The following is a 14890-nucleotide window of genomic DNA, read 5'->3' on the forward strand; positions in this document are numbered from 1 at the left end:
ATTGATTTTCTGGCAAGTTTCCTATGACTCGGACCAGACACAAGTTAATGTTGCAGTCAGTGCTGTTGATGATTACTAGTAATTCTGTCAAGGGTTAGTTCTGTCGAGGGTTAGTTATTTTGTCGAGAGTTTATCACCATATTTTGCACTTCACCGTACCTTCGCCAAGTATTCCATCAGGCATTGGGTTCTCCGATTAGTATAGCCGCACTGTTCAGCTGCAAGAACTAAGGACCAGAAGTTAGGGGTCAACCCCATCCCTTTATGGAAGGGGCAGGGGCCGGCCCGTGCCCCCGCACCTGACTCCGGAATTTTTTCTGTGATTCCCACAGCATTTTTCCGTGAAGATTTCAACGGAATCATACGCACCACACCAAAAGGAGTCGATTGGCGATTTTTTTCATGATTTTAGGACGAGAAATAAGGGGTCAGCCAAATTTTCGGAGGTCAGAAGCGTGTTGGGTCGCCTTTTTTGAACGAATGGCTCGTGCAAACTCGCTCAAACTTTGGTGGCAAGATCCTTATATCATTTCGAGTCGATTCTGATAGTTTTTGGATGAAATATAAGAGGTCACTACTTTTGTCGATTTTGCCTGTCCGGTACTGTAGTGATACGCGGCTTCGATAAGCCCAAATGAGGCCAGATTACTGTAGCATTTCGACCAAGCGTTCGTCACGCGTCACGACAGGGGTATGGTATGAACACTTGACTGGCGCTTGTCACGGGTCAGATAGTGTTTTGAACACCGTGACCCAGAAAATTTGTCAATGTCAAAAAAAACATAAAATTGAGCGTAAAAACGCGTGGAAACGAGTATTAACAGATCTAATGAGCATCATAGTTGTTAAAACGCGAAGAAACAACCCTCCGTCGCTTGCCTCGGCCCATCTCAACCCCATGGTCCTCCTCGTCTGCCTCCGGTATCTCAGACCTCAAATCCTCCGGGTGGCCAACATCGAGATGAGTAGACAAGCTGGCGGCTGCGTCTGGGGCTGCAAGAATGGCATGTACAAGATCAGCAGGGTCTGTGGCCGTGTCGTCAAGTTCATGGGAGTTGGAGGTGGTGAAAGGGGAGTTGTCCACTGTTTCGGCACTGGTCAGTGAGATGTCAGCCGAAATTGTTTCCCACATTGCGGGATCAGTGTGCGAGAGTTCAACAAGAGCGCGACGGGCAGCACGCGAGGTAAGGGATTCGAAAGATAGGTTGAAGGCTGTGTCAGGGACAACACAGTGAGAGAACGCCTACATGCAAAATTATAAGAACTGTAAGTGTATGAGGCAAAACATGAAATAGAGAACCTACACGTTGGACGAGACCAGGGTTGTTGATAGCATTCCAGCCATCGACGAACCAGCCAATTGAACGGGTGCGAAGCACACCAATGGCTGTTGTAAGGCAAAAGAACGGTGCATCACCCCCTTGATCAAGATGACCTACAGTCTCATCTACAAGGTCTCGAAGCTGCGCACGTCGGATTGCTAACTTGAAGGGACGCTGCATATCCATGTCGCATGGCTGTGCGAGTGGTGTCATTCCACCAGGCACATAACGGAGCCGGATCCAGGGCCAGCGACGTGAGATAATGCTGCGGAGTTCTGCACTCCGATGCACCGACCAGCAGTCAAGCAGAACAATACATGCCTGGTCGTCGTCAAGGTGCAGCCGTGCCTTGTGCCGAATGAAGTATGGTACAAGGATTAGCTCAAAATACTCCTCCGAGAGCGCGACAGATGACCAGTATGAGTCCCGGTTCAGGCTGAAGATGAAGCCGCGGGAACGGGCTTCTGCCATCCGTGGTGCATTCGCCGAAGGAAGCGACCGGCTAGTAGATCCCTTCATAATTACCTGAAGAGGAAGAACTTCACCACTTGCCGAGACACCGACAACAGCAGTCCAGGCTCGCTTTTCCTCCTTATTTGTGATTGCGACTTGCTTGGCGCCGCGTTGGTCATATGTACGATTGTCATTATGAGCTACGATGACTTGAGTTTGATCGAAATTGACAACGAGGGAGGCATCGGGGATGTCGTAGTCGCGGATGGTGAGTGCGAGGCGGAAGAAAAGTTGCAGAAGTTGCCGAGAAGCATCTTCAGGGGTTTTCTGCGCAGCTTTAGTACCAGCGCGGGTAACCCAGTTAAGCCGGGTATGTAGAAACTTGCGGACGAAGGAATCAGAGCATTTGAACGCAGCTGTCCCTGACGATGGCTCAAGGAGTTTAGGGGCACCACGTTGGATGTGGCCAAGCATGATCGCGCGTGCAATGTCAACAGAGACAGGAATGCCAGCCTTGCGGTAGGTCTGCAGCTGTTTAATGACTTTTGCTTCAAGTTCGGGATATGGTGCCTGTCGGCAAAAGTCAGCAACTGTATCGTACCATGCAAACAAGTGAGCAACGTACCAGGATCCCTGATCCTGTTCTTGTTGTGCGTCCTTTAGGTAGCAACGCACGCCTTACACTCTCGAGAACGCTTGGCTTCCATCGTCTCACGCCATCCACAGTCTCTATCATGCGGCCAACTTGTTGCGATGTGATGGTGGGAAAAAGAGTGGAATGGCGGCCTTGTAGGATTTTCACAATCTCGGTCGGACTCATTTGCGCACCAGCTAAGATCCCCGCAACCCGCATATGCTCAAATAAGAGGGGATTCGTCCAGTCTACCAGTACCGGGTCTTTAACTTCACGAGTGTGTGGGCGTCCAAGTGCAGGGTTATTGGACTGTGAGTTTAGATGCAAGTCATCCTTGGTTAACTGATGGGGACGTGTGAGCATGGCGAGAGACAGGTTGCCAAGGGGTGGGAACGATGTGGAAGTGCCCTCGTTGTTAACATCATTCATAGACACGCTCACATCCATTGCCTGTTGATTTGTGAGAAAAATCCAGACCTCAAAAGACAATAAGCTTACCCCATGAGTGTTGCGCTCCCTTGAGCGTTGCTTACGTTTTTGGTTCCTGGCATTGGTTCGCTTGGTATCCTCGTTTTTGAGCTTTCGTAACATGTCATCCTCCTCGAAAAAACGTGCACGTTCCTCAGCATCAGCAAGACGCTCGGGCTTTGTTGTGAGGCATGTAGCCTCAGCTTGAGCGCGCGACATCTGAGGAAAAAAAGAATGGATTCGTGATTGAACTACAGTATGGGGAGGAGCAGGGGATGGAGCTACGGTAGCAGAGCTAATGTAATAAGGTAGCGAGGAACTAGTAGAGGAATGAGAGGATCCGGACGGAGAGCCAAGAGCTTGAGGGGTTGGTAACCCAGTGAGGCGGCGACCATCATGACATGAAGTGATGATATCATTGAGGGAGCCTAATGCCGGCTACGAAACATAAGCTACGGGCCAGAAACATTGGATGGGGCACTTACAAAAGAATATAGACCCTTGTGCATCGCCAGGAGTAACACATACTCGAGACGCTCAGCCCTCGCATGCTCTGATGTCCAAGGCTTTGTCTCTGGCCAGATGAAGCGTTCGATGGTGTTGATCGTGATGTCGGGGCATGAGTAGTCATCATGTTGCGTAGCGTGAGGCAGTGTCTTGATAGAATGTTGGAACGTGAGGCCAAGAGCGTTGCCAAAGTTACGCATGCCTCGGAGGTCATGTGCACTGATGTTGCGATTAAGGGAGTCACTGTACCAGATGGAAGTGTCGGCGAAGTCGAGCATGGCAGTGGAGAAATGGTTTTCGTTGACATGCAGGGGGAAGATAAGCTTGAATTGGAAACTGCGGCTGCGTGCTTCGTCACCGAGACGTCGGAGGAAAGATAGTTGACCGGGCTTGTCGCTGTCAAACCGGGACCAGTCGATGTGCCTGTCAAAGAGAAAGGGATGCTGTACCTCAAGCGTAGAGACATGAACATCACTACATATGCCGCCAGCACTCTTCCAGTCGGCAAGCATGCCACAAGCAGCGTCCAAAAGAGTACCGGAGAGTGGTTGGTCGAAGAAGAGGGGGATGAGCTGGGGAGAGTACAGGTTGTGCTTCGGATGGACACAGGTGTTCCACCCGACGGTGGAGAAGAACTCCTCGAGACCTTGAGGAAGATGAGCTAGATACGAAGGGAGGGTGGCCAGAGTGGTGGAAAGACGAGTCCGGAGGGTGAGGTCCACAGCCATCCACTGCTGCCAAAGTTCGGAGGTTGTCCGCATGACAAACCAGTATGGCAATGCGTAGGGGGGGAGGTGAAGGTGAGGAACCAGCCCTGCAAAGCTGCAGGGCTTGGTGTTGCCATGAATATGAAAGTGGGTGCGTAGGGCATTCTCGAGATTGACAAGATATGAACGGGGTGGGATGGCGATTGTTTCGAGAGGTGGGTCAATTGATGGGATATGACAAGTGACAGCGTCATGAGCCAGAACAGGAGGGTCAGAGTTGGCAAGAGGGGGGAGGGAGCAGCGAAGGAAGGTGGCAATGGGGAGGGATGAAAGCGGCAGAGAGTCTGCAAGGCGTGGAGGAAGAGAGTGCCCATAATGCAGGAGGAGGTTTTCGAGCGAGTCAGTCATGATTAGAGGGAAATTCCAGCATGCGACGCACCTTGGTCCCGGTCCCTTTCATTAAGTATCCACTCGCTGTAGCCTCAACTCCTCGCCCATCCGACCGAGATCCTCAAGAATGCTTCCTACCAAGTTGGTAGAAGCTCCTTCGGCACCGTGTTTGCTCTGGGTCCACTTCTTTCTTATTGAATGAGGGGGGAGGGACCAATAGCAGAGGTGAGAAGTTGGCAATGGAGCCGCAATTTTGACAGCTGAGACGAGAGAAGGAAAGTGGGAGCAGCACCTCGAGGCTAAACAGCGAGAGTCCTCGAGCTATCGACGAAGCACGGTCACGGATGCTGATGACCGCGGACCACTGTCACACGTCACGACCGGGCCTGAACAGCGGTGACCGAGGCGCCTGTTCTTCGGCGCTTCATTACATAAGGTTTTGATGAACGCTTGGTCGAAATGCTACAGTAGATAAGATATCAGCCATGCTCAGCCGCGCAGAGAGTGTTGCATCTTTCTCTAATTTTTATTCCCGTCCCGTTCCCTCAGTCATCCCCAATTTAATTTTATTGTAGACATTAAAGGTTCAAAGAAAGGAGGGTATTTTATTGAGCAGTCAATAGAAGCATACGCAATTTGCAGTAGTCATTTAATGTGAAAATTTTTCGTTTATGACACAATTTCTTTGATTTGGGGATTATAACTTTGCATCGGGACATCCTCAGCTCTTGTCAATTTACACACAAGCTCTACTGATACTGTGAATAATTTCCATATAACTTGTTTGAAGTGTTTGCGTGAGATGAGGTTGAAAAAAATTAGTGTTCATCCTGACGGGGGTGTTCATCCTGACGTGGGATCACAGTAACATCTAGTCCAGAGAAATTACACAAGCTGGAATATTGTAAATCTTGATTACGTAAGCGTCTTGAAACTACGTACTTGTTAGAACTATAATATGTCAGATCTCACTCGGCATCAGGAAATGTCAAAAACGGCCTGTTGACAGGCCGTTTTCCACGCTGTCGGGGTAGAGTGAGGTTGTTTGACAGCGGACCTTGATTACGATTGTGACAGCATGACATATTGTTGCCGACATCGGAAGTTGGTACTGACATTTGACAGCGCTGAATCCTCGGCTTCTACAGCGTTGTGTGTCAATTCGTGTAGGATGGTTGCTCATGTCGTCGTATTGAACACCGTACCCAACGTTATCGTAGGCTAAATGTCCTAAATACTGATACCGTACTGTTTGTAATGTACTACGTAGTCTTCGAACATCACGACGTCAATGTACTTGTTTAACAGAAAATCGTGAGCATCCGCCGGTGCGCTTTGGAGCCATGCGCGCGGAACACGTCCAGTACCAAAGTATGGGATCATATGACAAGGACGTACAATCCTTGATAGAGGGATCACTTCACCATAGGGAAGATGATGGCGAGTGGACTTGGATATCTTGAACATGCCCGAGTTCGGTTCAATCGCACTCACATTCAACTCGCGGAACCAGTGAACGTATGCTAAAGGTTCGTTGATCTTTCCGAGATGTGATGGCAACTTGAAGATGACACGGAGTTCAGCGACACGCAGCCCTGGATTAGTAGCATACATTAGTACGAGATAAGCATTCAGTCAGGAAGTCACGCACCACTTAGGCCACCAAAATGTCGACGTGCATCGCTATCAACCTCCACAAGTACGGTATCCCACCGAGGAGGGACTGTACCTTTGCGTCCACCCAATTCCTCCAGCGGCGTAGCGTAAACCCGAACATCGAGCTTCTTGACGTTGATAAACGGTCGGGGCTTCATGTGGACCACGGCGCTGCCAAATACATTGTAGGTGTCAATGTCGCTGGGTTCGAAGTTTGGCCGTAGTGCACAACGCACTCTGAGAAAGCCGGTCACAGCGGTGGTGAAGTGGTGGGCCCCGAAATTGTCTATAAGAGATGAGACTGGCATGTTGGGGAACGGAGACGTCTTCGCAATTGTGGGAGGTTGATGACCAGCAGTGGCCGCACCCGGCGGTTGGCAAGGGAGAGTGGTCGAAAGGGACAAGGCAGACAGTGAAAGAGACGCGTTGGAGGATGTGGTACCATGCAAGGACAACATCGAGGGTATAGGCGTAGAACCTATAATACCGCGGGCAAGTTAGCGGTCATTGAGGGGAGACCGTGTGCAGCCGATTTTGTACAGTGTACACGCACCTACAGTCCCACGACTACAATCCGCTTTTCCCTCCCCTCTCACTCGGCCAACACTCACGCTCTCCTTGCTCGGCTCTTGGCTCTCCCTTTGCAATTCATCGCCTTCCGCATCTAGCCCTATTGTTGCACCTGCGCAAATCTCGAGGCGCCAGTCCAAATACCTGTCCCACCACGCAACCGCCTTGTGTCGTTGGAGCCACATCGCCATTTGCGTGATAAAGTCCTTCCTGTTTGACGCACGGTAAGCACGTTTTGCAAAGTTGATATGGAGTCGCTCCGTGTTCTCCGTGTTCAGACCATCAAGAGAGCCTAGGAAAAGGACACAGTCGATGTAATGAAGGAGGGCATGGAGCTTGGCTAGGTTGAAGTGATCTCGCTGTGTCGAGAAGGTGCCCTTTGTATCGTGGAAGGTCTTCAGTGCCTCCTCCATCCGGGTGAGCGTCTCCGTTGTTTGCGAATGATACTGAGCAAGGAAGATAAAATCGATTAGTGCACATGCTGAAGTGAGGACATCCGCGTTGACGGCACCAGCCAGAGCAGCCACAAGTACTCGCTGGACCTCCTTATGCTCTCCCCCGGTCCACTGCTTGATTTTTGAGATCCCGTCCGTGAAGTGCCGCAGCCCCGGGTACGGTGGCATGGCGCGGAAACGGTCGTCGAGATTGGCACCTGGATTGACAAGAGTTTGGCACCATTTGAGTAAGTGATCTTTGAATATGCCTTGGTGTAGCTGATGAAGAATGTCTGACGAGATGTAGCGAAAGATGTCGGTGTGAGGGAGATCCGCCCAGAATGGCGCGAAGACTTCTTTAAGCCCATCGGCGACGAACTCGTCGGGGTACTCCCCTTCATTCTGTAGGTTCAAGGTGCGTAAGGTGTCAACTTGACGTCGACTTGCTGACTCCACATACTCCCCTCTCTCATTCCAGGGAACAACGCATCTCGGGCACCGGTTCTGGGCGCAACATGCGACTAGGCACTGCTCGGGGTGATCGGCGAGATAAGCCGCCAAGAGGGGATGAACACGTCGGTACCAGCCATCCGAGCATAGGATATCGACTCCATCCCGACCAGCCTTGACCAGTGGGGCGAGAACTTGCTTCATGCAGTAGTGAAAGAGCCGGTACGACGCAAGGGAGTTGTTTTTGAACAACTTCAACTTCGACGTAGGCAGGTACGCAATGACAGTCGCAGCATGTCGTGACGGCTGACGTCGAACATCTTTAGATATGTTCCCCAGCGTGAGATAGACAGGATATGCCTGCTTGTCGCCACGGAACGTCGACAGCTGGGTCTTGTCTGTCGAAATGACCAACGCGCCAACAGTCCCACCTGGCGCAAGTTTGTCCTTGGGTTGAGGTAAGATATACAATAGATGTGCACGTTCACCTCAAACTGCTTACCTGCGCTTGCCACCACCAGTCTCCCGTCCACATCTCGTCGACGCGTCTATTCTTGCCCATCTTGTCATCATAGACACGTTCAGGTGCGTATGCCATTGAGTCACAGAACTCGGGGCTGCCCATGAGGTCACGTACAGCTTCGAGGGAGTCGCGCATCCACAACTCAAGCGTTTCTGTCTCCTCTTCAGTCATCGGATTTATGTTGGGCTCACATTTGTACGTACCTTTGTCTTCAACGTCATCTGCCTCCAAGTCTGATGCCCCATCATCATTATCATCTCCGTCATCCGAGTTGGCATCCGACACACTGTCTGCTCGCTTGACCTCTCCCTTCGTGTTCACCTCAACATTGATGCACTCCCAGACTGGCCGCGTGGGGAGCCTGTCAATCCTCTCCTTCAAATTCTCCATGTTGATAAAGCTGGGCTTCGTACGATTACGGGTCTGCAAGTGAACACGTCGGTGTGTGAACAAGCCATCAACTAAACAAACATTGAGCTCACAATATCCATCTTAAGCAGACGATCAGCGGCTGATTGGCTACAGTTTTCGAAGAGCCACTGCGCCAGTTTCCACTCCTCGTGGTCACTGAATGATCCGTAGACGCTTGAACCCGTTGTAAGTTGCTCCTGCTTGATTCGCTCGTAGGATGTCTCGCCCTTGGCTGTTGGCCAACCAGCCGTCTCATCCGGATGGGATTCAACATATCCACGTTGGGGCTTTTTTTCGCCCAGCATGCTGTCGCTGACACCGATAGGAGGGAGCTCAATTGGTGTCTGTTGATATTCATCGTCAAATGTTGGTAAGTGTGTCTCGTGGTCTATGTCCATGCTGTTGAGCTGATCAAGCGCATTTGCTTCATCGGTGTGCTCTTCAGCATCAGCATACACTTGCCGTTTTCCAAGTTGTCGATACCGTGCACCTTTGGTCCCCTTCATCTTCTTCTCCACTTCAAGCAGGGCCAGCCAAGCAGCAGCGTACTTTGGCATCAGGGATCGATGCCGCTTGAGGTCAGCCTCATCCGCAAAAGTCTTCAGACAGTTGGTGCATGTATTCTTGACATAAGCCGGAGCTGGCTTGGAGGTGCGTTTACGAGTGGACTTAGGCATGGATAAGGAGGTGAGCCGCTCCGAGATCCGGCATCAGTGAGTCACCATCTCCCCTAATGCTGACGCGTCTAGATTCTGTCTGACTAGTTACATCTACCCCTTACAGACGATTGCGTGACATGTCAACGACAGCAGTTTTTGTCACGCACTCCCCTCTCTCTCTTGCACTACCACCTCCCCCCAATGTGTCGCGTCGCGTCGCGTCTCTGTTGAACGATGTCTGTTGAACAGCATCGTTTGTTTGGTGACCCTCACGCAACAGTATATAACCACTGGCTCCACCGTGGTATATAAGCTGGGTGTTCACCGTCTTTCACCTCATCTCTCTCCCTCATTTTTAGAGCCTCAGATCAGCTTCATCATTACCTTATCCAGTCCCCACCATCTATTCATCATGCCTATTACTACACCAAATGTTTCTCGTACCCTGCCGCCCCGTGATCGCAAGGAGTCCGCAAGGCTCAAGGAAGCTAATGGTAAGCACTCATCGTTATCGCAGCAATCAGCAATCACGTTGATCATGGATTACACAGCAAACAAGCGCCAACACGTCAGCCGTCGCCAGCGTGAGTAGGAGTGCCTTGAGGCCACGCGCGATGACCGCCGTCGTCGCAAAGAACAGGCCCAGCAGGCCGCCAACCGGTTAGCTCAACGTGCCCAAGACCGTCGTGCTCATCACAGCCGGGAGCGTGTATCGCCTTCGCCTGAACGCGACGTAGCGACAGCACCCCCTCCTGTCACTGATCGTGCTGTAAGTTGCTTGTATATCTTCTCCGATCTGCTTGCTTATTTCTCTGCAAAGTTTTAGGCTTCCCGGGTGGCTACGCTGCCCGGGAATAGTCGGGTGGCTGACGCATCGCCTCCTGCTCCTCATCTTTCACCACGAGACTCGACAGTCCTGCCACCACCTACGTTCATCTCTGCCATGGCAACCACCGGTAAACGTGTTCTCACTGATGACATGCTGTCCAACACCAATCCCAACCCGCCACCATCCAAACGTGCCCGCACAAGCACCATCGATGAGGCTGACAATGGACTCGACGATGTCTTAGGCCCTGAAGACGACAATACTGTACTTTTTCGACCTTAGGTTCGGTCCCCTGTCCCCCCCTCCCCACGAACCGAACCTAATGTGGGGGGACAGTCCACCCCATAATTGAAGCCACGAACTTAACAGGGGGGACATACCATAAAATAGGCATAAATATGATTAAATTACTAGAAAATATTAAAGAAATCCTATTCAAAGTATTCTGATAGCCTATGCTACCATTGCTGCATGTTAAACCCCCCAGATAATTAAGTTCTCAAGGGATTCCTTCTATCCAGGTACTCGCAGAGAATTGGAGACCACATCAGGTTCATTGTCCATGGCAGGGGCCATGCGGAGCCCAGAGCCCCCAGAACTCAATCAGCGAGACTGTGGGAACTCAACCATGTTGATTACTTTATAAATCGGCAAGGCACCAATGAGTGCAAAGTGTTTGATACATAGCAGGGTCGGAGGGGTGAGCACAACATCTTGGGCACCTGTGCCATTGCCAATGACCAGCTCGAGGTTGGTTTGTTTTGTGTCGATGTCGGGAACATTATTGAGAGCGCCACCAGGACCTTAGTCGAAGTGTATACAACACCTATATTTTCCATTATGATCATTTTCGTTGTCAGTGTCGAGGCCTGCTGAGCGAGCACGAACTAACTGTCCACCCTCGGTTTGGCCCGCCGAACCTATAAGGGGGGACAGACGGTTATGGAAGGTGTGTTAAAGCTCCGATTTTCCACGCCACCGCGAACCTAAGGTCAAAAAACTACAGTAGTAGCCTTGCCGACACCATCCAGGCCAAGGATAGGTCCCACCCCGATGAAAGTGTCGACGATGAACCCGAAGATATGGACAAGGGTAAGCGTCGACGTGAAGATGACCAGCCTGCGAGGACCAGGGGCCAGCGCTATCGCCCCAGGGCTGGCGATTATGACTCCATCGTCCGCAAGGTGCTATCTACTGCACAGGAGTTTATCCGCGGGTATGCGTGCACTGACACCGCTTTTCCTGATGCGGCAACTCTCCACGAGATGGGTGATGACGCCTGGGATGAGGCCTGCGATGAACTCGGTCAGGATATCGAGCTCACACCGGCACTTCGAGTTCTGGTAATTGCCCATGCATGTTCTTGACCCGTGCTGACATCGCATTGTTAGCTTTGCGCCAACGTCGGTCACCTGCGAGGCGAGCTCAAGACAAAGGCAAAGCTCCTTGTTGCCTCCGAGTACGGATTTGACGACAACATTGAGGGCACGGATGACGTTGAGGTAGCCAATAGGCGACTAGCTGAACAGCTTCTCACCAGGAATGGGTTCATCTATCGAGTAAGTGTCCTGCCGTTTCTTGCAGTCGTCTATTTACTCATTTACCACAGGACCTTGATGCTCGTCGTGGTGTCTTTGGGGCGACTATCATCCAACGGCTTATCAACAAGACTTTCTTTCAGAGTCATGTTGACGATGCCATCAAGCGTCCGGAGTTCTTCAAGCCATTCCCTCCTATCGCCCTATGCCTCGTCATGACTGCAGTGAGTGTTTTCTTTCTATCATACCTCCTTGACTAATACATCATCTAGATCTACTGCGCCATCGACGAGTGGAAGACCGGTACACGAAAAAATAACAAGTTCACCGAAGCCATGTACAAGCCTAAGCACATGGCCTTTGTCAAGAACCTCAAAAATCTCGAGTATGAGTCCCCTGCCGCCCTCGACAACCTGCTCTCGCGCATCTATGATAGAGGATGGTATGTGTTTCTATTACTGCCCTCGCTGCTGCCGCTTACCGACTCGTTATAGCCGACGTGCAGGGGTTGCTGATCAAGCCGAGGAGCCGCTCATTATGGCTCCTGAGGATCTGGCGGCAGCGGTGTCAGAACTAACCAATTGACCATTCCTGTTTACTTATTCTTAATGTCTTGTAACACGTCTTTAAGCTTAAAATGAATTCGATTTCTTCTAGTATCACTTCGTCTATAAGAAACAATGAATGCAATGTATGATATTCCGGTGGGATTGTCACGTTGGCTACATTCAATGGACTACTATAGGTGGCGACTCCCTACAACGCTGGACACCCATGCTCGTTGATGTGACAACACGGCACAACGTCGGTCAGTGCTAAAGGGGGGGTGTCAACCAGGGCAACGGGACAATGTCGGTGCTGTCGTGTGACATTGCCACTGGTTGACACAGGCCCCTTTCCTGATGGGTGTGGTGCGTAATGAGTGTATTCTGTACCTATGATATGTCAGACTAGGTACAGAGCAATGTAAGCGTCGTGGTCATGTATCGTAGAGAGAACGTGCATAACCTCACTCGGTGTGGTGCATAACAAGTGAGGGAAGAGAGACGAGGAATGCTGGTTCGAGTATATCTCACCTAGTCTCCCGTACTAGGCAGAACTTTTGCAGAACTTTATAGTTTACGGAAGATATTCGTTCCTCACAACAAAGGTCTGCTTTCAATGGTCACGCCTTTAGTGGGAGTCTGGTAACGAGATCAATCATTTTCCATACACGGATGAGTCCACGCCATAGTAGTCCTTCGAATCCCTCAGCAATGCTCACTGGCACCTTCCCGTGTTTTTACTCACAAATACACGTCAGAGCCATCGAGTGCTACAAGCGTCTTGCAGCTCCATCGTCTTGCTTGGTCAACGCGGTCGATGTCTTGTTTCAGTAGCACAGACCCTTCCCGCTTGCTGAGATCAACAAGGGTGCGGTATACGACGCTCCCTTTGCCAAGTGCCACGTCGAATGAGTTCTGTGCGTAATCTGGTTTCGCCCGGTCTCGCCACCATGAGGAAAATTGGAGATGGAAACAAGTGGACCCGTCTTTGTGCAGACAGGGTAACGTAGTGAAATGCCGTAGAGGGGATAGGAGTAGGTGAAAGGTGCTTCTTTGGATGGTGCTTCCTCCATCAGAAGCTGAGCGTTCATCTTGGATGCGGCACTGCCAGCTGCATAGGAGACTACACATAGATCAAGAGAGGCCGCCATCTTGAGGAAGAGCAGTCGGTATTTGTGAATCTGAGCAGCGTTCTCACCGCCATCTGTAGGCAAGAGAGTGAGAAGAATGGGAGAGATACTAGGAATAGCCGGGTCGTAAATACCGTTCGGATTTTGTGAGCCGCGCATAAATGAACAAAAGCAACAGTAAAAATCTCACTTGAACAAGAATTGCGTGTACCTGAGTAGCGACTGATTTGCCTTGTGAGATTGTGGTGATAACGCGATCAATGTCCACAGGAGTAGAGACTAGACACTCGAGGCCGAGGTCTAGTGTTGATCCTAAGATGTATCCATCGCCGTCCGAGTCAAGCACCGCGATACTGTTCGAGTGAGACGCTGGCAAAGCTTTATACAATCAATGCATAGGTAACCAACTAGTAATGCGTACGATTACAATGCATAGATAAACGGTAGAGATCTAGGTCCGGGTATTTCAAAAGGCGTCTCTCTCCAATGCTCGGCAATCTTCTTCTTACGGTCGTAAAATTGGTTAAGCTCCCGAAGCACTCCCAAAGCCACATGTTCTGCCTCCCACCTGCCGAGCTTGATCGGTCTGTCAGGATCGTCTAATATCCCGGAATTGTCAACGAGTGCCGCAGGGCTTTTCGCATCACTGAGTGGTATTTCCTTGTGATAATACTGGACGTGCGCTGAGACGATGCATTGGTACTCAAGAACACACAACCACGATGAATACGCACTGGGATACCAGACTTCAGCTTGACAGCAAACTTCATATAGCTCATCGCAGCCGAATTCCTTCTCGTCAGGCTGCAGACCATTGTGCTCAATGACTTCGCCTTCGAATCCACATTTGTGTAGCTGAGAACTGCCGAAGTCGATGATTCGTATTAGGAACTCGGTTTTGGTGGTGGGATGCTGACGTATGAGAACGTTACGTTCCGCGAAGTCACCGTGGCGGACGCCGGTTTTGTGGATGTTAATGAGAGCTTCAATTATTCGACATCTGCACAAGTAGGCGGATTAGACATAACGCAAAAGCATGATAATGATGATGAACCAGGAAACCGCGCACCTCATGCTATCCGGGAGCAGCCACATCGGGGAGGGGAGAGGATTACCACAGTCCTCCAGAACCATCACTACGGTTTCTCCGAAGTCGGTGTCACCCTCGAAGCAGCCAAACAGCCTAGGAACATCACGAGCCTGGAGGTTACATAGCCTGTCTTCATAGATCTTTGCTTCCTGTATGATCTGAGCGCAGTATTTTCCATAGCCGACCTTACAGACAACTGGTATAGTTGAGGTGTCGAAGTCGACACCCATGTCGGCGCGGAAAACATGAGGGGCACCAGAGCTGAAGGCGCGTACGGATTCTTTGACGCGCACGATACGGATAGGAAAGTCGGCTTTGGCGTTGCCGGTGAAATGTTCGAGTTTCACAAGTTCATCCCTATGAGGGAAACACGAAACGTTGGCAGGGTACTCCAATGATGCCATAACGCCAACGAAGGAAGAGGGGATAGGTGAGATCTGGAGAGTGGAGGACTGACGGACTGACAGGTGTCAAATATTATATAATGTATTTTGGCCAGCGTAAACTTCAACCGTGGTAACATCGGCAAATACCCATAGCATCCGAATAGAACAGTAAACTATCCCACTTTGGT

The 14890-nt window shown here is 50.7% G+C and overlaps 4 protein-coding genes across 4 annotated transcripts; 1 reads left to right on the forward strand and 3 right to left on the reverse strand.

Moving 5' to 3' along the window:
* Nucleotides 1-1523: 1523 nt before the first annotated feature.
* On the reverse strand, nt 1524-2141 carry CONPUDRAFT_40712 (uncharacterized protein; the record flags this gene model as incomplete). Its single annotated transcript, XM_007764198.1, has 1 exon — nt 1524-2141. A coding segment is annotated over one exon (618 nt), but the record flags the coding sequence as incomplete, so codon positions are not given.
* Nucleotides 2142-5711: 3570 nt separating this feature from the next.
* On the reverse strand, nt 5712-8216 carry CONPUDRAFT_86280 (uncharacterized protein; the record flags this gene model as incomplete). The annotated part of the gene is made up of 4 exons (XM_007764959.1): nt 5712-6076; nt 6133-6463; nt 6734-8038; nt 8094-8216. The coding sequence occupies 4 exons, from the start codon at nt 8214-8216 to the stop codon at nt 5712-5714; spliced, it is 2124 nt and encodes a 707-aa protein (XP_007763149.1).
* Nucleotides 8217-9596: 1380 nt separating this feature from the next.
* On the forward strand, nt 9597-12136 carry CONPUDRAFT_68830 (uncharacterized protein; the record flags this gene model as incomplete). Its single annotated transcript, XM_007764474.1, has 9 exons — nt 9597-9678; nt 9736-9768; nt 9820-9953; nt 10011-10140; nt 11094-11356; nt 11405-11572; nt 11623-11775; nt 11824-11993; nt 12046-12136. The coding sequence occupies 9 exons, from the start codon at nt 9597-9599 to the stop codon at nt 12134-12136; spliced, it is 1224 nt and encodes a 407-aa protein (XP_007762664.1).
* A 1849-nt stretch (nt 12137-13985) lies between these two features.
* Nucleotides 13986-14222, reverse strand: CONPUDRAFT_41544 (uncharacterized protein; the record flags this gene model as incomplete). The annotated part of the gene is made up of 1 exon (XM_007764200.1): nt 13986-14222. A coding segment is annotated over one exon (237 nt), but the record flags the coding sequence as incomplete, so codon positions are not given.
* Between the last annotated feature and the right edge of the window lie 668 nt (nt 14223-14890).

Source organism: Coniophora puteana (genome assembly GCF_000271625.1).
Source record: "Coniophora puteana RWD-64-598 SS2 unplaced genomic scaffold CONPUscaffold_1, whole genome shotgun sequence".
In the NCBI taxonomy this organism is placed as follows: domain Eukaryota; kingdom Fungi; phylum Basidiomycota; class Agaricomycetes; order Boletales; family Coniophoraceae; genus Coniophora; species Coniophora puteana.